At 46.4% G+C, this 19,074-nt stretch overlaps 1 protein-coding gene across 5 annotated transcripts in view; it reads right to left on the bottom strand.

The window, feature by feature from the left end:
- The window catches only part of POMT2 (protein O-mannosyltransferase 2), a 44,959-nt gene that overhangs the window by 20,813 nt on the left and 5,072 nt on the right, over window positions 1-19,074 (bottom strand). For 3 of the 5 annotated variants that reach the window (XM_086319450.1, XM_086319449.1, XM_086319453.1), the window contains exons 2-6: window positions 13,243-13,327; window positions 7,595-7,699; window positions 5,196-5,304; window positions 3,440-3,548; window positions 1,532-1,691 (exon numbers count right to left, since the gene is read on the bottom strand). In XM_086319450.1, the coding sequence (XP_086175576.1) occupies window positions 1,532-1,691; window positions 3,440-3,548; window positions 5,196-5,304; window positions 7,595-7,699; window positions 13,243-13,327 (568 nt within the window). The remainder of the gene's footprint in view (window positions 1-1,531; window positions 1,692-3,439; window positions 3,549-5,195; window positions 5,305-7,594; window positions 7,700-13,242; window positions 13,328-19,074) is intronic. The other 2 variants (XM_086319451.1, XM_086319452.1) reach the window with 1 other exon arrangement.

The following is a 19,074-nucleotide window of genomic DNA, read 5'->3' as shown; positions in this document are numbered from 1 at the left end:
CACGGACAGAGGAACCGGGTGGGCTGCAGTCCATGGGGTCGCAAAGAATCAGCCACAACTGAGCACATCAGCCCATATGTAAGTCATAATCAGAAACAACTGAAAAACTAATGGCCATCAAGAGAAAAAGGTATGTGGAAACCCTAAGCCTTCTTATAACACCCAACCAACCAAGCACTGCCAGGGCTGACGCTGGCCAGCCCTCCGCTACCTGTCCACATGCTCACCCAGGGCCTGGGCTGCCCCCAGGCAGCTGACAAGGCGTGACCTGCATCCTCAGCATCATCACTCCCCACTTCCTGTCCCTCCCAATCACACTGACACCCAGCACTTTCCCTATGCTTCTTGCACTGCACTGGCCTCACCCACCACGTGAACATGAATAAATGCTCCTGATCTTCACTTTGGGCCTCAGCTTTCCCCCAGAAGCCTTCCTGGAATGCCTGAGCCTGGGCTTGCACCCTCCTCTGTGCTCTCACTGCACCTGTTGGCTGGAACATGACTTATATTTTTCTTTTCATTCTTATTTCTCTGTCTCCATCGTGTCTAGAGGGCAGGAATCTTGTTTTATTCATCTGCATGTTCTGGGTCTCACACTCACTGGATGGTCTGTCTATATTTTCTAAATGAACTTGTTGGGACTTAGGGCCAGAGGTGATGGAGAGGTGTTACAGCAGAGCAGTAGGTGTGGAGTCAGCCTCTCCTTTCTGAATCCTAGATCTACCTTTCACTACTTGTATGACCTTGGGAACAATATCACCTCTCTAGGTCTGTTTCCCTCATTTGTCAAGAGGGTGATAACTACCTGCCTCACAGGACTGTTATGAGGAGGAAATGAGATAATAAAGGTAAAGCATTTTCCATAATGCAGGACACAGAGTCAGCTCTTAATAATACTGTAATAAACTGTAAGGCCCTTACTGGCCTCCAAGTCTGGAGACTCTGGGTCAGGAAGAGAAAACTGTAAGTTCAGAAAGTCAGCCCACTGAGTTTACACAGTCCCATGCAGTCAGTGTCTGCCATACACGTGGCTGAACCCAGTGGAACAGGATCCCTTTGGATCATTTGTTGTTGTTCAGTCAGTCATGTCCGACTCTTAGCAACCCCGTGAACTACAGCACACCAGGCTTCCCTGTCCTTTACCATCTCCTGGAGCTTGCTCAAACCCATGTCCATTGAGTCGGTGATGTCATCCAACCATCTCACCCTCTGTCGCCCCCCTTCTCCTCTTGCCCTCAGTCTTTCCCAGCATCAGGGTTTCTTCCAATGAGTCATTTGTAGAGCATTTAAAAAACAACGCAGGAATGAAAGCCGAAAGAGAACCCCAAGGATGTCAGTCCATCCTCTCCGTTTCTCCCTGTCCAGCCGCTGGTCATGGCCCATCCCCTGCTGCCCTGCGCCCTCCAGAGGGCAGCTGGATCCAGCCTACCTGGGGCCCGGAACACAGCCATTCTGCCCCCTGCAGCAGAAATGGAGAAATGCTGCTGGCTCTAGGAAGCAAAGACGTTTCTACAAGCGCTTGGGTTCTTACCATTGAAAGACTGAGGTCTCCAAACAGGTGCCAAAGGTCTGAAAGGGTGTTCCACCCCACTTGCAGGATGATGAAGAGGCCAACAAACTTGACCCCCAGAGCGCCAGCCAGATTAACACCGGTCAGGCTGAGCCAGAACCACCAGGGGGCAGAGAAGGGCCTGAAAACCAACAAGACACAGAGTTCAGCTTGGTGGCTGGAACCAAACTCAATAGCAAGTGCAGCGCGGGGAGGGGCAGAGGTCCCCGGACTCTGAGAGGCTGCCCTGTGGCCTTTCTCGTGAGGGCTCCCAACCTCAGGGACCACACATGGCGCCGAGGTGGATGTGGTCTGTGAAACCCCTGAGACTGCGGGAGCAACGTGAGAGCACGATTCTTCTGGGGAGGAGGGTCATGGCAGCCCTGGCTAAGTAAGTAAGGGGCGTCAAATAAGCAAGAGCTTATTCTTCAGTGGTGACCAATCAAGTGGAAGAAAAAGGAAAATCCAGAGTAGCCCACTGGATTCAGGTGGACTGTCCCCTGTAAAAGCCAGCTATTATTGAGTGTTACTACGTGTTAGGCACTGTTCTGAGCACTTTACTAGTGCGTGCAAGGGGGCTCAGTCATTCAGTCGTGTCTGACTCTTTGTGACCCCAATGGGCTGTAGCCTGCCAGGCTCCTCTGTCCATGGGATTTTTCCAGCAAGCATACTGGAGTGGGTTGCAATTTCCTCCTCCAGGGGATCTTCCCAACCCAGGGATGGAGCCCACATCTCCTGCATTGGCAGGTGGATGCTTTACCGCTGAGCCACCAGGGAAGCCCCATGGAAACCCCATTACCACACCCTGTATTAACCCTTTAACTTTCACTACAACCTCATGGAGACAGAGCCTGTCATCAGCCTCTTCTTCCAGACGAGGACTCGAGGTACAGAGAGGTCATGAAACAGCCACCAGCAGTGGAGCACGGTGCTAAGCCAGGCAGTCGGTTCCAAGGTCTACTGTATTAGAGCACTTAGTGCTCAGAGCTGCAGACCCCCAGGTTCCCCACCCTCACCCCCACCAGAGCAAATGCGCCTTAACAGTCAAGATCTATGTGTTCCTGAACCCTAAGCTCTGGGCACAATACCTGGCACATAGTATGTACTCAAGAAATGGCAGGTGGGAGGGCATATGGTGCAGGCAGAAGATAAGCCAAACCCAGAGAGAGCTCGAAGTCATGGCCTGGCTGCCGTGAAATCAGGTTGCTTCTGGAAAAGCCTTGGCAGAGCCAGCTGTTTTGGTTTGGATGCAATGACCTACTCTACTCTCTTAGAGGCAAAGGATGATCTGGAAAGGACTCTTCTGGAAGAAGACCAGGCCCTCCAGAGCAGCTTTAGGACTGACCAGGGCCTGCAGGGATTCTCTTGATCCATGTGGGCCCTTCAAGCCAACCTCTGTGTACATCATTCCCATCCTTGGGTCAGGACTGAGGGCAGGGAGACAAACAGTTCCCAGGCAACACCTAGTCTGGTGCCCTCCCCTCTAGGACAGAGCACATGAAGAATTAAGTTGTCCTGGGATCTCCTAACCAGCACTGGTGCTCAGGAGTGGCTAGCTGGTGGGGTGGGGGAAGGCATTAGGACTCCTTCATAAAGTAACATAAACCCCCACCCAAATCCACCCTTGTAAAAATAACAAGGCTCTTGAAAAAGACAACTGATATTTTCCTAGTCTTAGGAAAGCAAAAATAAAAGTATAGAAAACTTCTGTAAATCTATTTTTATGATCTAAAATGGGCAATCTAAAATATTTTTTTAAAGTATACTTGCCTGAAATTCAGCTTCAAGACAAGTCCTCTAGGCACTGTACCCACCCCAACCCTGGACGTTATAGAAATTCTAGAGCTGCCACAGCTTCTGACACCCCCTCCCAGAGATGGTGTTGCTGACCTGTTGGCACAGGAGTTGTACTTGACCATGCTCAGCATGGCAGCCATGATGAAGAACATCAAGATGGGGTCAAGGAGGATGTACTGGGACAGAGTGAGGCATCCTGTGTCTGAAAAACATGAGCTCAGTGGTCAAAAAGTGGAATCAGAGACAGGGCCCCCTGAGAACAAAACACCCCAGCATTAAGAAACAGTTCCCCTTGGGCTTAACTGCATGTAAGCGTTTGTGCAGTCAAGATTAGATAGGCAAGTGAGTCAACTGGAAAGCAGAAGGACACAGCTTTGGGGTACACCAAAGCCCAGTGATATGAAACAGCATCTCACACTTTCAGGCCATTGACCCCAGAAGGGATCGTGTCATTCATTCAGACAGAGTGATCCTGAAACAAGGGCTCTTGCCTTGTTCTGCCATCATGCCATCCAAAGTTCTGCCATCATGCTTACACAGCCACAAACTACATATACCCAGAATAGAATCTTAACCATTTCACATGAAGTCTGTGTTGGGAGTTGACTCTCCATGCAGGTGCTGAAGTGATTTTCTTAAACAAAACTTCATTATATCATGGCCTGGCTTAAGTCTTTCAATGTCTTCCCATCTCACTCAGACTAACAAACTCCTCGAGATGGCCCTGGTCTCCCTACCCGTCCAGCCTCCTTTGCTCTCATGCTCTGCTCTGGGCTCAGTGTCTTGCTGTTCTCTGAACCTCCCAAGGGCTGCCTCGCACCAGGACCACAGTACATGCTGTCCCCGCAGATATCTGCTCAAGGCCGCCTCCTCAGGGGGCTCTTCACCGACCACCCTACCTAAAACAGAATCACCCTGTATTACTCTATTTCTTACCCTATCCCATTTTCTATGTTGTACTTACTCTTTTGAATGTTAAACTTACTAATTTACTTGTTTATTTGTCATCTGCCCCATTAGTAAGCAAGCTCCATGATAGTCCTATCTCATCAGCATAACCTCTGAGGCCAAGAAAGTGGCTTAGCACAAAGTAGATGCTTGAAAGTAGTTGTTGAATGAAAAATGAATAAATGAACTACTGAGGAGGGAAATCAAAGACCCAAGGAAAAAGCCACCAGTCCTCTAGAGGGAGATTCTATAGTCTTGCAACCTTATCTGTCAGGGCAAAGTCAGAATCACCCCTAAAGTAACCATCTAAACTGGTTTAGACTTCTTTAAATGTTAAGCTCAATGAGATTATGAATTCACTCTCATATGAGCCAGGCTAGCAACAGGATCAATTTCTACAGACCAACTCTCAATTATCCATGTGAGGATTATCCACAGAAATAATTTAAATTTCTATTTTGTTTTCCTCTGTCACCCAGCTGCCTCGGAGGCATATGCCCTTGCATTCAGGTGAAATTAGTTTAAGGAATGCAAACTAATCTTGCAAACTAATACTAGTTGAATTAGAACTGTAAGCCTCCTTCAAACACACACATACACACAAGCACACACACATGTATTATGCATTCCAAACTCAAATGCAGATAACTTAGAGATAATCTATTCCTTGGGATTACCCATACTCTCTCACACCTCCAATACTATAAAGGCTTGCTACATACAAGTACTCGTATATGTAAGTATCACTAGTGAGTAAAAGGAAATCTGGAATACATTTACCCAATCCTAAGGTTACTTCAGAACTAGGCCCACAGACAAGGATCTTCAAGTGCATTGATTTCTAGCTACATTCATAGAGTGGCAGTCAATTTCTCAAGAAACGTGGTCTAGGACAACTTACCAAAGGTGAGGAGGGCGGCCGTGAGCAGCGCTGCTGAGAGAGACCGGGACAGCTCCAGCACGGTGAGGTAGGCCAAGGGGATGAGCATGGAGCCGAGGAATGCACAGAACTAGGGAAGGACAGGAAAGCAGTCAAGGGACCAACTAAGCAAAGCATCAGGGACCTACCTGACTTGGTACAAACTGGTCTTTTGAGACGGAGGGCCCTGATGACGGATGGCATGACATGATGACTTTGAATACATTTAAATATGAAAGGGTAGTGTAACAGTGAAGTATCAAATCAAGCAACATTTACGTTTTCATTGAGCACCAACTTGTGCACTGACATGAAATCAGCGAAGTTCAGCCAGGGAGGTGTGGGGAGGAGGGCACACTGGTTTTAAGTGGGAGACTCTGGGATTGGACCAACCCATCATTGCTAGTTGTGACCTTGACAAAGTCGTATCTCTGTATCTCAGCCTCCCCTTCTGTGAAAAATAAACACTCCTACCTCAGAGGACGTACTTTTTAATTTTTATTTATCTGCTTAGTTTTGGCTGCACTGGGTCTGCGTTGCTGTGTGTGGGCTCTCTCTAGCTGCGGTGTGCAGGCTGCTCCTTGTGGTGGCTTCTCTCGTTGCAGAACATGGGCTCTAGGTGCAGGGGCTTCAGTAGTCGTGGCACACGGGCTTGGCTGCCCCGTGGCATGTGGAATCTTCCTGGAGCAGGGACTGAACCCATCTACTGCATTGGCAGGCAGATTCTTAACCACTGGACCACCAGGGGAGCCCCAGGGCTTACTTTTTAGATTAAATGAGCTAAAGTTTATTACCACACAGAAAGTTCTTGATAGACGCTAGCTTCTGTTACAAAAACCGGTGTAAGGAAAGAAATAGCTCTCAAGATATTTTAATATTTTAGAGAATTCTAATGCTGTTTCTGCTTTTTCTCCCTTGGTCCTTTTATCCAATCACACCAGGAACCACTCTTTAATCTAAAGGTTGTATTTTGATTTTACAAAAAAGACAGCTTGACGGTTTAGCATCTGGACAGTTGTTTTTCGGTTTGTTTTGTTTTTAACCACCAGTGTTCTCTCTAGTCCCCTACCATATCCATCAAAAGTAATCAGACAAACCCAAAGGAATGGAAATTCTCACATTTGGGTTGTCACTTTTTGTTAGCAGAAAGCAATGTGCCCTGGTGTGAAAGGCAACAGGCTGTTATATTTGGTCTTCTCACTTCCATAGCAAGATCGTAGTCAGGCTGATATCCAATTCTGTATGCTCGGTGGTGATCAAACATCATTAAGAAGACACAGAATCACTCAAGAGTGATGAACTTGAGGGTAGTAGACAGTCCTTGTTTAAAACAGTATGATATGACTGCACAAGCAAGCCAAAGACTAGAGCCCAAATAATCACATGACCTTTATCTAAACTGCTTTGAACTCCCTGAGGGAAGGGATTTGCAAATGCAACCCGCTCTGAGAGTTCCACACTGGAGGATGGTTCCCATAGGTCCAATTTAGCTCTAGGTATGGGGTGCCCTGGAGAAGGAAATGGCAACCCACTCCAGTATTCTTGCCTAGAGAATCCTGTGGAAGGAGGAGCCTGGTGGGCTGCTGTTCATGGGGTCGCACAGAGTCGGACACAACTGAAGTGACTTAGCATGCATGCATGCACTGGAGAAGGAAGTGGCAACCCACTCCAGTATTCTTGCCTGGAGAATCCCAGGGACGAAGGAGCCTGGTGGGCTGCAGTCTATGGGGTCACACAGAGTCAGATGCGACTGAAGCAACTTAACAGCAGCAGCAGCAGCATGGGGTATCCAGACACTTGGGTCTTTAGGCCCTGCCATGTTCTGTCAGGGCTGGTGCTGGAACTCAGGGCACAGTGGGACTGGGCAAACATACACTTCCTTTAAAAGACTAGAAAACCTGTGTGTGCCTGAAATCTTCATGGGGAAAAGAGGGAAGAACCTGGTCACGGGGGGTGGGGGTGCTAACGTGTCAATAAAGGCCTCAGAGGGAGGCAGTACTGCAGCAGTTGTGGCCACAGAGGAAGGACATGTAGCCTGCCAATGTGCTGAGGCCCACATTAGGGCCGCAGCAGCCTCCTGGCCGCCTGAGTCCTGGGCTGCCCTCTGATCTGAAACCTGATGCCGCTCATAGGCAGGGTAACAGGTGACAGGCTGGGCCTGCTCCCACCTGTGTCATCCCCGTATTACCTATGTTCTCTCTAGCTCTTCCTACTCACCCCAGCTCTGAATCTTGACTACAGGGCATGGGTCCAATCACCCCCACCTCCCCAAAGTCCCTTTTCCTAGACCTGCCACCACTTGAGGGCTTCTGACTGTTAACATTTCTGACTGAGTGTGGCCCCAGAGTTCAGGCAGCCAACTGCAAGTCAGGAAGCCTTACTCCTCTCATTCCCATGTAGCTGTGATGCTCATAGTTGTCCCCAGGCTTCTGGAACAAAAAGGTGCCATCGTACCCGCTCAGGTAGCCAGCCAGACCAATCAGCATCTGAGTAGAGAGGCAGAACATAAAGATGAGAGGCCTCGGAGAGAAGACTCCGTCTCTTCCACACTCCCCTCCCAGCTGCACCCAGACCTTGGCTTCCCCGACAACCGTCCACAGGAGGAGCCCCCAAGAGTGGGGGAGCTGCTCTCCGGCAGCTGCTGCAGAGCAAAGACTCTTTTGTTTACAGAGCTCACGGCTTGAAACAAATCCTCTCCTGTGTTAAGGCCAAGTCCTTGGGTACAGTGAAGACTGAGTACTTAAAAAGAAAATAATCATAGTGTGAAGGGTAGGGCTAGTGAGGGGCTTCCTCATTCAGCCTTTTTTCACTTGCTGTGAAGTAAAACACGACAGCTCATGGACGGAGGCTGTGGGTAGGGGCTGATTCCTGGGAGACTGCACCACTGAAAGGAAAATGAGGCTCCAAGTCAGGATGAGGAGCAAGGAAAGAGGCCAAGTGGCTACACACCAGGCATAGAGAGAAGGGGAGAAAATGGGGAGGAGAACGCAGATGGATGCACCTTCTCGGAGCGGAAGGGAAAAGTCCTGGTGGAAACTAAGCCAGAAGGCCAGGGACTGGTTTCTCCTACTGCCAGTCTTCCAAAGGGAGGCCACCCTGGAACATCCCCAAACTGAACACATCAACTGCAAACTAAGCCTGTGAGTTGTGAATCCCTCAAAACGCTCGAGAGGATCGGCCTCTTCATTTCTCTTTCCTTGACCATCAATAGTGTAAAACTTGCTTTTTCACACATATAATCAATCAGAAGCAGCTAAAACCTAAGAACTGTCAGCAGATACCAAGCGTTGGTAACAGCCCCAGGCTGCTTGGGCCCAAGCCCTGCGCTCGAGCTGGGCTGTGTGGAGGGAAAGCCTTGCCCAGCAACGCTGCTTCTGGGGGCTCAGATATGGACCACTAACTCACTTTTTTCTCTAAGTAGTTCTAAACAGAGTCACTCTCCATAGTTCCATGTCAAGACATAGAAACCAAAACTCAGCAGTAAATTAATATAAATCCTTATTTTAAAAAAAAAAGAAGAATCCAAAAGTCCAGAAGTTATATTTAATGTCAATTAATTTAATATAAAGTAATATAAAGTATTGAGAAGACAGAGCCATCTGAATACCCAGATGAACTTAAACTGAGAAGTGACAACCAAATGAATGTTCCTTCCCACCTGGGATCTCAGAGGACAAGCCCACCTGGTGCATAAATTCCCAGACAGCTGGGCTGGTGGCATAGCAGGAGGAAATGTACAGGTGACTGGATCTCAGTGCCTCCCATATGAGGTCTCTAATTGGGGACAATACTTAGTACTCTCTGAACTACAAGTAATAAAGCCTTCCTCGCAGATGACTGTAAGGCTCAGAGCAGATGCCAAAGGTGAAACACCTGATACTCTGCCTAGCAATGAACAAGCACTCAAAATTCAGTACCCTCTCAGTTCCCATAAGGGTAAAAGTAGTCCTGAGGGGATTTCCAGGTGGCCCAGTGGTAAAGAATCCACCTGCCAACGCAGGAGACACAGGTTCGATCTCTGGTCCGGGAAGATCCCATATGCCATGCAGCAACTAGGCCCATGAGCCACAACTACTGAGCCTGTGCTCTAGAGCCTGGGAACCACAACTACTAAAGTCCACAAGCCCTAGAGCCAGCACGCCACAACAAGAGGAGCCCCGCAACGAGAAGCCTGCACACTGTGATGAAGAGTAGCCCCCGCTGGCTGCAACTAGAGAAAAGCCTGAGCAGCAACAAAGATCTAGCAGTCAAAAATAACAAATTAAATTAGAAATTTAACAAGTGAAATAAAACTTAAAAAAAGCGCGTGTGTTAGTCACTCAGTCATGTCTGACTCTTTGCAACCCCATGGACTGTTGCCCACCAGGATCCTCTGTCCATGGGATTCTCCAGGCAAGAATACTGGAGTGGGTTGCCATTCCCTTCTCCAGGGGCTCTTTCCAACCCAGAGATCAAACCTGGGTCTCCTGCACTGCAGGCAGATTCTTTACCATCTGAGCCATCAGGGAAGCCCACTTTGCTAATTTTCTAACTCAAGAACTCATTCAAATCAGTATGAATAAGAGGAATTCACTAGAAAAAAATGCTGTCATAAAAATACAAAACACTAATGGCTAATAAACATACAAAAAAAATTTTCAGTCTAATTTAGGAAGACATGCAAATGGAAACACTTATATACCATTTTTTACTTTCAAATTAGCAAAGTTTTGGCAGTGTGATCCCACCAGTGCTAGCAATGAGGTGAGGGAAGCAAGTGCCCTCATACACTGTTGGTGGGAGTACATATATTATCACATTTTGCAGAATAACTTAACAATGTCTAACTCAAATCTAAATGTGCACATCCTTTGCCTCTTCAGTTCAGCTGCTGAGGCTCTTTTAGCCACACCTGCACAACTATGAAAAGACAAATGTACAAGGAAGTTCACTGCATGGTCTTTTGTAATGACTCAAAACTGAAGTAACGTAAATACCCACCAGTAGAAGAGAGGCAAAATAATTTATGGCTTACGTGTATAATGGAATATTATATATCCACTAAAAAGAATGGGGTACATTTTATATGCTGATGTGGAACAAAGGTAAGATATATTTAAAACACAAGTTGCTCAATTTTAGTCTGTTTCTATTTGCATACATAATGTGCTGTTCCTGTGTACTAATATATACACGTGAATAAATGTATACACCCTTGTATTTGTATAAAGTTTCTGAGAGGATATATGAGAAAATGTTAATAAAGGTGGCTCTGGTGGCCTCTGAGGAATAGAAATGTGAGAGAAGGTAGCTTTTGACCTTTTATTTCCTTCTATACAAATCAAATTTCTTGCTATGTGCAGGCATTTTTATTTATTTTAAAGCACCCACTTCCCTGGAGCCCCGGCACTCGGGGCTGGGGCCAGTGTGAAGCAGCAGGCATTGGCCTCAGTACTATAGGAGAAAACTTCCTAGTCACCACTTCAAGGGTTTTTTTTTTTTTTTTTTTTTTTATGTGAACCATTTTTTTAAAAGTCTTTATTGAATTTTTTACAATATTATTTGTTTTATAGTTTGGCTTTTTGGCCTTGAGGGCACGTGGATCTTAGCTCCCTGACCAAGGGCTCAACCTGCACCCTCTGCATTGAAAGGTGAAGTCAACCACTGGACCACCAGCTCCCATGGGGCTTTCTGATTCTTTGACTAGCTTGGCTTCAGAACCTATGGAAGCTGCTTTGCGCATCAGTCTTTCAAGCAGGTAGAACACAAGCAGACGGACCGCACTCCCTGGTGGCAGCCTTACAAAGAAGTCTCCCATTTCTCCCTTCACACAGGAACCAGATGGGAGGAAGGGAGGGCTTCCGCAAAAACAACGCTGCCACTGTTCTCATTGCGCTGAGCACTCAGTTCAGTTCAGTTCACTTCAGTCGCTCAGTTGTGTCCAACTCTTTGTGACCCCATGAATTGCTGAGCGCTAGTGGACTCCAAAACCGGACAGGCACTCTCCAGATGCAAGACAGGGCTGGGTTTCCTGTGAAAAATCTCTGCAGAGCTGGTTCCCAGGCCGGACCAATGCAAATATTCAGTAGGTTCTGTGGCTTAAGTCTACAGTGGTAATGGATGTACTTGCCCCAGTACTGGGGCGAGGCAAGTTAGGGAGGCAGCTGTATGATAGTTAAGACAGCAGACTGTAAGCCAGGCTGAACCTGGACTCTACCACTTACTGGCTATACTCCCTATGGCAAACCACTTATGGCTCTGAGTCCCACTTTCCCCTTCTGTAAAATGAGGATAGAACAGTACCTACTGCATAAGGTTGTTCTGAGCATTATGTAAGTTAATGCATCTACAGTGACTAAAAGAGACTGTTCAACTGCTGCTCTCTTATTGTTGTTATAAAGGAGACAAAAAGAAGCGTAACATTGTTTGCTTCTTCTCTGGGTTTGGAGCTAATTTTGAAATAGGTCACCTAACTCTTTTTCCTCTCCTCTCCTGAAACCTGCAGGGCCTTCTTCCTGGTCCCCCACCCCATGCTTTGGTGCCTGCCCCTAAGCCCACCTGTCACAAATCACCACCCATGCCGCCTCTCACCCCCTGCCTTCAGCTCCAAGTACTCCACACTCCAAGAACACTTCATACCAGGCCAATTCCTGTCCCCTTGGTACCAAAAATCTCAGCCTCCAGTTAGGAAGAAAGGACTGAGTAAACACCCAGGCTAATCCATTAGTCTTCTTAGGAGTGTTTGTTTCTCGGAGAGTAAGATGAATTCTGATTGGTGGAATTTCTAATTGGAAGCCATGTGAAAGGAAGAGGCCAAGCAACATGCTGTGAGCAGGGAGGGGAAAAGAGTTCCCTGCCCTTGTAGACAATCAGCTCCCCTAACTACTTCTGCAACAGATTCTTTCCCTCTATTTCTTTTTTCTTCCTTTTTTCAAATAAGATAAAATTCATGTAACATAAACCAGGCTTCCCGGGTGGTTCAGTGGTAAAGAATTCACTGGCCAAGTGGGAGGCATGTGTTCAATCCCTGGGTGGGAAAGATCCCCTGGAGAAGGAAATGGCAACCCATTCCAGTATTCTTGCCTGGGAAATCCATGGACAGAGGAGCCTGGCGGGCTACATGGGGTCGAAAAGAGTCAGACACACCTGGGCGACTAACCAGCAGCAGCAGTGCGTACCATAAAATTCACCATTTTAAAGTGTGCAATTCACACAGGTATACCTGTGGCGGATTCATTTCGATATTTGGCAAAACAAATACAATATTGTAAAGTTTAAAAATAAAATCAAATAAAAAAAAAAAAGTGTGCAATTCAGTGGCTTTTAGTTTATTCACAGGTTGTGTGACCATCACCACTACCCAACTCCAGACTATTTCATCACCCCAAAAAGAAGCTCCACACCCATTTTCAGTCACTGCCCAACCTTCCTTCCCCTTGTTATTGTTGTTGTTTAATCACTAAGTCACGTCCAACTCTTTTGCTACCCCATGGACTGTAGCCCACAAGGCTCCTCTGTCCATGGGATTTTCCAGGCAAGAATACTGGAGTGGGGTGCCATTTCCTTCTGCAGGGGATCTTCCCCACCCAGGGACCAAACCCAGGTCTCCTGCATTACAGGCAGATTCTTTACCACTGAGCCACCAGGGAAGCCCTGGCAACTATTAATGTAAATTTCTCCACAGATTTGCCAATTCTGGATATTTCATATAAATGAAATCATATAATATGTGGCCTTTTATGTCTGACTTCTTCCATTTAACATAATGTTTACAAGATTAATTCACGTTGCAACATGTGTCAATACTTCTTTCTTTTTATGGCTCCATAATATTCCATCTTATATAGAATACCACATTTTGTATCCACCCTTCAGTTGATGGATTCTAACTCCATTTCTGAGCCCAGAGAACTCCTAAAAATACCAAATGTTTCCATGAAAACAGCTGTTCTGGGATGTCAGAGTGTTCTTTCTATAAGCCCATGAATTAAACCCCAACCTAAGACTGGGCTCCAACCCTTAGCAGACTGCAGTCCACCACACTGCTCACCTTTCCCAGAGGTGGGTGCACATCAAAGAAGAAGGTGCGATTGATATAGTAACTTCCCATTTTTCCAAAGTGAGTCTCATCCCAACTAAAAAGAAAACAGAAAGAGAAATGAAATTCTTAACATCATCATACAACCCAAATAGCCTTAATACAGCACGGTTAAATTTACAGTTAAAACCAAAGGCTACAAGTTTCAAGCAATTAATGAGAAAATCTGGATTTAAAAAAAGTGCTTTTAATGCAAGTAGTTTGAGGAAACAAGACATCAAGCTGGTCCTTAACCTGCATTTAGACAGAAGATAAAGGCTAGCAAATACCAACCTGTCATCATAAATTTAAGTTAAATCTATACTTATTCTGTATCTTGAGTTTCTATTTATTTTAAAAAAGCAAAGAGTTTCCTATACTATAAAAAGTTTTGCAATAAGTTTTCTTCCAAGTCTGCTAACTTCTAACCCCAAGACTACTAAAAACTACGTTATTCTTGCTGTTACAAACTACACTGTGGGCTGCAGTCTGATTTTGCTCCCAACCTTGTGATAATTAACCTCTGACTGTGAACTCTGATCTTGCTATAATAATGGACATGAGTTTGAGCAAGCTCTGGGAGTTGGTGATGGACAAGGAAGCCTGGCATGCTGTAGTCCATGGGGTCACAAAGAGTTGGACATGACTGAGCCACTGAACTGAACTTTTTATAAAAAGTAAGAGCTTTCTCACTAAGTTAACAATCAATCTAAAGCCCATCCTCATTATTTACTTGCAAATTACCTTGCAGGGAAAGAAGTGATTCTAACACATTAGCTTTTAAACACAACGTAAAAATCCTATTCTTCTACAAAACCACAGTAAGCCTTTCACCCCACTACATGCGGGCTTTACAGTGGCAGGCCAGTTATCCAGCAGACCTGGCCCTTGGTGTGTGTCAGTCTCTCCCTGCAGCTCAGAGGAGCAGTTGCTTTCCAGTGACTATCCATCCCCAGGTCAGCTTCAATAAGCAGTTATCGCTGACCTACAACATGAGGGGCAAAACATGCTCTTAGCAAAAATACAGGGCTCTTTTGTTTGTCTTACTCCCTGGCTCTAATAGCTAGGCAGAAGGGTAAATCTACTCCTGCATCTGCTGAGCGCAGGGCTTGACATGAAATGAGGATGGTGACCTGGTGATGTCAAACGGAGAAAATAACTTCCAAGCAGAGTGACAAACAGACTTGTAGACAAAGAGCGAGACCCGGTCCCAGCACCGCCACCCAGGGTGAGCGTGACCCTGCAAAGTCACTCACCCTCTCTGGACCTCTTTTCTCATCTCCATGAAGCAGACAATAATAGTATCTGCCAGTCCATCTCCCAGGGAGTTATCGAGTAACACATGTGAGAGAACTCTGCAGACTGTAGTCCCACACATGCGGGGCACTATTTAAACTGTCCCAACATTTGTGGTTAGTTTCAAAGTCTGTATGGAAACATACTGATAAAGGAGTATAAGATTTTTACTTTCAAGTAAAACTAGTAGTAATATTCACACTTCCTCTTGGCTTCCACTGCATGTTTGTGGTGGGAGATAGTCCTCCCAGGCTCTCTCGGGTTCCTACAGACCTTGCAGGATATGCCAAGAATGCAAGGTCCTGATAGCTCTTTACTCAGGCCATTTCTCTGGGTTATGCTTCCAGCAACCTAAAGACACAGAATCTCCCTCTGGGACAGAAAGCAGTCTGGTTTACTGCTTATTATAAAACAGCGGATTCCCCAAGCTCCATACACCTTGGCTGTGATGCAACCCACTGCATGTGCAGGCATTCATCCAGGCCCAGGGCATCACATGGGACACTAGGGGCAAGCGGAGCTGATGCCAACATACTGATGCCCATCCTGCTTGCTGTACTGTGAGAAATGAAATCGGCTGTCTCTGACCCAGGACTTTGTCTCCTGGCAGCATCCACAGAACAGTGACAGACTAACTGATCAGTTGGTGAGTAGGGTAAAAACAAGGGCTTCCCACGTGGCACTAGTGCTAAAGAACCTGCCTGCCAATGCAGAAGACGTCGGTTCGATCCCTGGGTCCGGAAGATCCCCTGGAGAAGGGAATGGCAACCCACTCCAGTGTTCTTGACTGGAGAATCCCATGGACAGAGGAGCCTGGTGGGGTACAGTCCATGGGGCTGCAAAGAGTCAGGCATGACAAGTGACTAAGCATGCACACAGGGTAAAAATAAAACCCTAAACCCTGATGAGCAAAGGATTCCGAGTTATAGCTTTCCTTAAGAGAAAGGACAAGGCCCCTCAGGGACAGGGGTAGGGGATGACAGAAGACTCCCTGGATCTGGTAGTAAATGCTCTTGCCCAAGTGGTGGGGAAGGGAGGTAGTAAGAATCTTCCCCTGGCCTATCTATGAATGAGGCTGAGTGGAGAGAGGCAGAAATGAAACAAACTGTCTGAATGCTGCCTTGGTTACTGCTCACATTCTTCTGGGTAAAAGCAGGAAAAGATGTAATTATCAGTATGGGGCAATTAGCTGAGGAGCCGCAATATGGATGCAGCTGAAGAATCACGGAGCTCCCAAAGCTTACCTGAATGGTGCCCACAGTAAGGACCTTGCTAGTCCATACAGAACTCTGGGCAGAGTGAAAACATTGAAAGGTCCTTGGGTGAGCTGTGTGCTCAAGCTCAAAGTGTGCCTGGCTCAGAGATTCGGAGCCACTCTGTCCCTCTGGGTCCCATGATCCCGCCCCTTTGCCACAATCTGAGCTGCTTCAAAGAGAAAAATGATGAAAGGTGAGGTTAAGGTCTCCCTGTCCCTAAAGGGGACTATAAAGGCCACACATACTCATCTTAGCATGGTGAGGAGAGGGGACTCAAGCTCAAGGTCCTGTTGGATACAGGAGCCCTACTCAATCCCTTAGAGTTTCGGAGACGATCTGCCAGGTGCAGGGGTTACCAAAGTGCCGAGGACTGCAGGGAGGACCAGAGCAATGAGCACAGGGACTGAAAGAAGAAGGTCCCTAAGCCCAGGGGCTCACAAGACACAGGAAAGTACACTGGGAAGAAGTGGGGCAAACCTGTCCAGGGCCTACAAGGAAGAAAGGCTTCCTCCTGCCCCCTGCATCCGGCACTGCCCAGACTCCCCACCTGGGAGCAGCATAATCTCTAGGTGGCTGTCTGTAGCTCCTGATGCAGGCCGATTAGACTTGTTAGTTCAAAGAGCAGGGAAAGCACCCAGATTCGACTGACAGGGTCGTCTGAGCCAAGTTCCCATCTGGGAAGGGAAGGTAAAGTGCCCTTGTGGGTGGGGCCCTTGAAACTACTGTTGTGGCTCCCACTGCTGGACGCATTGTTGTATTTATCCTACACATGTCAAAGATTATCCCATTCAGGGACTGCTGCATAGTCAGAGGTGATCCTGTCCCCTCCCAAGGGGTCCTAGAGAAACAATATAATCACAAAAATGGGACATTACAGCTTTAAAGATGGAATGGGGTTGCGGGGGCGGGGGTGGGCGGTGGGCAGGTTCTCTATGAAAGCAATGCCATCTGCTGGACATAGGCTTCAAGTACATATCTTTTAAAAGAAGCAACTATCAACCTACTCCTAAGCTCTTGTTGAAATTAAGAAGAGCCTGAACCATAGTCTTTGGCCTGATCGTGCTGCTTTGAAACTGTGGCTAGCAAGGAAACTGCTGAGTAAGCCTCGTTGGTGAAACGGAAGTGGTATATTCAAGAGCATAGCTGGCCTGGCCCTAGAAGCATCTTGATTTTTCAAACAGAGGTGTTAGCTGTCCCTTTCGAAGAAACTATTTTCCACTCCACCACCTGCAGCAAAGCCCCTGACTCAGTGAGGTCTTGATTCCCAGAGTTTCCTCTTAATGTTTGTGCCTGGTTTACTGATGGTTTGGCTAAACTAAAAGCAGATGGTAGCCACAGGGCAGCAGCTATCATCCAGCCCCACTGACAACTCTGGAAAGACGACTGCAAAAAGGGATAATTGACTGGCACAATGCACTGAATCAAAAGTCAACGCCTGTGCCTTAGATGATATTCTTAAGAAACAGACAAGTTATATTTTTACTTACTCTTAGGCTTTTTCCATTGGCCTAACCATCTGGTGTGTCACTTGGAAGGCTATATATATTAAGAAATTTAAAGCCCCCTTCTTTGGAGCCAATCATGGAAAAAAATCATGGCTGCCTGTCAATGGGACAATCTGGATCTCTCATGAAGATGCCCCCAGTAAACGCCAGTATTTTATTAAGACTGATTAGAATCAAGCTGTTGATCAAACCTGCACCATCCTGACCACTGCCATCACTGCCAGGATACCACCTGCTGCCACTAACACACCAGGCATGGAAATACATCTCCCACCATTGAGGTACAAAGTAAAGGGTTGTTTGTTTCCAAAGCAGAGGCCATTGCTACATTGTGGAAACTTGCGCTGCCTAACAAAAGCTGGCCTGTTTGTCTTGTAGTAAAGGAAGCCACACTGCATGGGGCACTGACCCTGCCCACTTCAAGGAAACTGACCATATCAGGACTTTGTTCCCCTCTCCAGGCTATCACCGCTGCCCTGCAGCTGCTGCCACCTTTTCAGGTTACAATGTTGATACTGCTATTCCAGTCCAATCACCTTCCTGTAGATATACCACTGTGGCCCTTAAAACTAAACTGTGTCGTGTTCTCAGCATTCCAAACCATCTACAGTCTGACAATGGTGTACCTTTTTTTTTTCTTTTTTTTTGCAATGGCCCAGCAGTCAAATTATCCAATGACATTCCAACTCCAGACCATCCACAGGTATCGGATGTTGTCAAGCACTAAACAGTCTTCTCAAAAAGATTTCTGATTATACTTGACTCACTTCCACTTGGTTCATACACTTCAGTCACATAGTTTGGCCACCTAAAACTAGGTGTTTATCTCCTCTTGGCCACCAACTGGGTAATGATCAGGATAAAAAGGGTGGAGCATTATAAAAACCTATTGGAAAATTTGAGATTCTTCCTGGACGATTCCTGGGCTTGGTCTGTCTCCCTTAACAGCAACTCCAGATCAGCCTGGGGGTGGGGGGTGGGGGTGCAAGATTTATAGGATTCTAACTTAATTCTAGTTCAGTTACTTACATTTTCTCATTGGAGTGAGGTAAAAATAAAGATCACTTGGTTGAATACACTGCTTGTGAAGACCCTCTACAATAGCTCATGTGGGCCAAGGTGGGAGGCATAATAAGTCTCTGTCAATTTTCTGACAGTGCTCATGGCAGAAAGGTCTGGACATTAGTAGTAGGCAATAACTGGAGTAAAGGTGAAATTACAGGTACTAAGTGGGACACAGGGATTATATGGCAGTGGGAGGAAAGAAATAACCTTGCCATCTAGGGAAGGAACATCTTTGGACCCTGAAATGTAAAGAGAAGGGAAATAATTAGAATAGAATAAATAGAATAAATAGAAAAATAAAATAGAAAAATGGAACTGGAGGAATCAACCTACCTGACTTCAGGCTCTACTACAAAGCCACAGTTATCAAGACAGTATGGTACTGGCACAAAGACAGAAATATAGATCAATGGAACAAAATAGAAAACCCAGAGATAAATCCACGCACATATGGACACCTAATCTTTGACAAAGGAGGCAAGAATATACAATGGATTAAAGACAATCTCTTTAACAAGTGGTGCTGGGAAATCTGGTCAACCACTTGTAAAAGAATGAAACTAGAACACTTTCTAACACCATACACAAAAATAAACTCAAAATGGATTAAAGATCTCAATGTAAGACCAGAAACTATAAAACTCCTAGAGGAGAATATAGGCAAAACACTCTCCGACATACAT

This window comes from Bos grunniens, chromosome 10 (assembly GCF_055505025.1).
Source record: "Bos grunniens cultivar Pamir isolate PY7600 chromosome 10, Bosgru_T2T1.0, whole genome shotgun sequence".
NCBI lineage: Eukaryota > Metazoa > Chordata > Mammalia > Artiodactyla > Bovidae > Bos > Bos grunniens.
The sequence above is the reverse complement of the archived record's forward strand: the minus strand, read 5'-3'. Positions and strand labels throughout refer to the sequence as shown.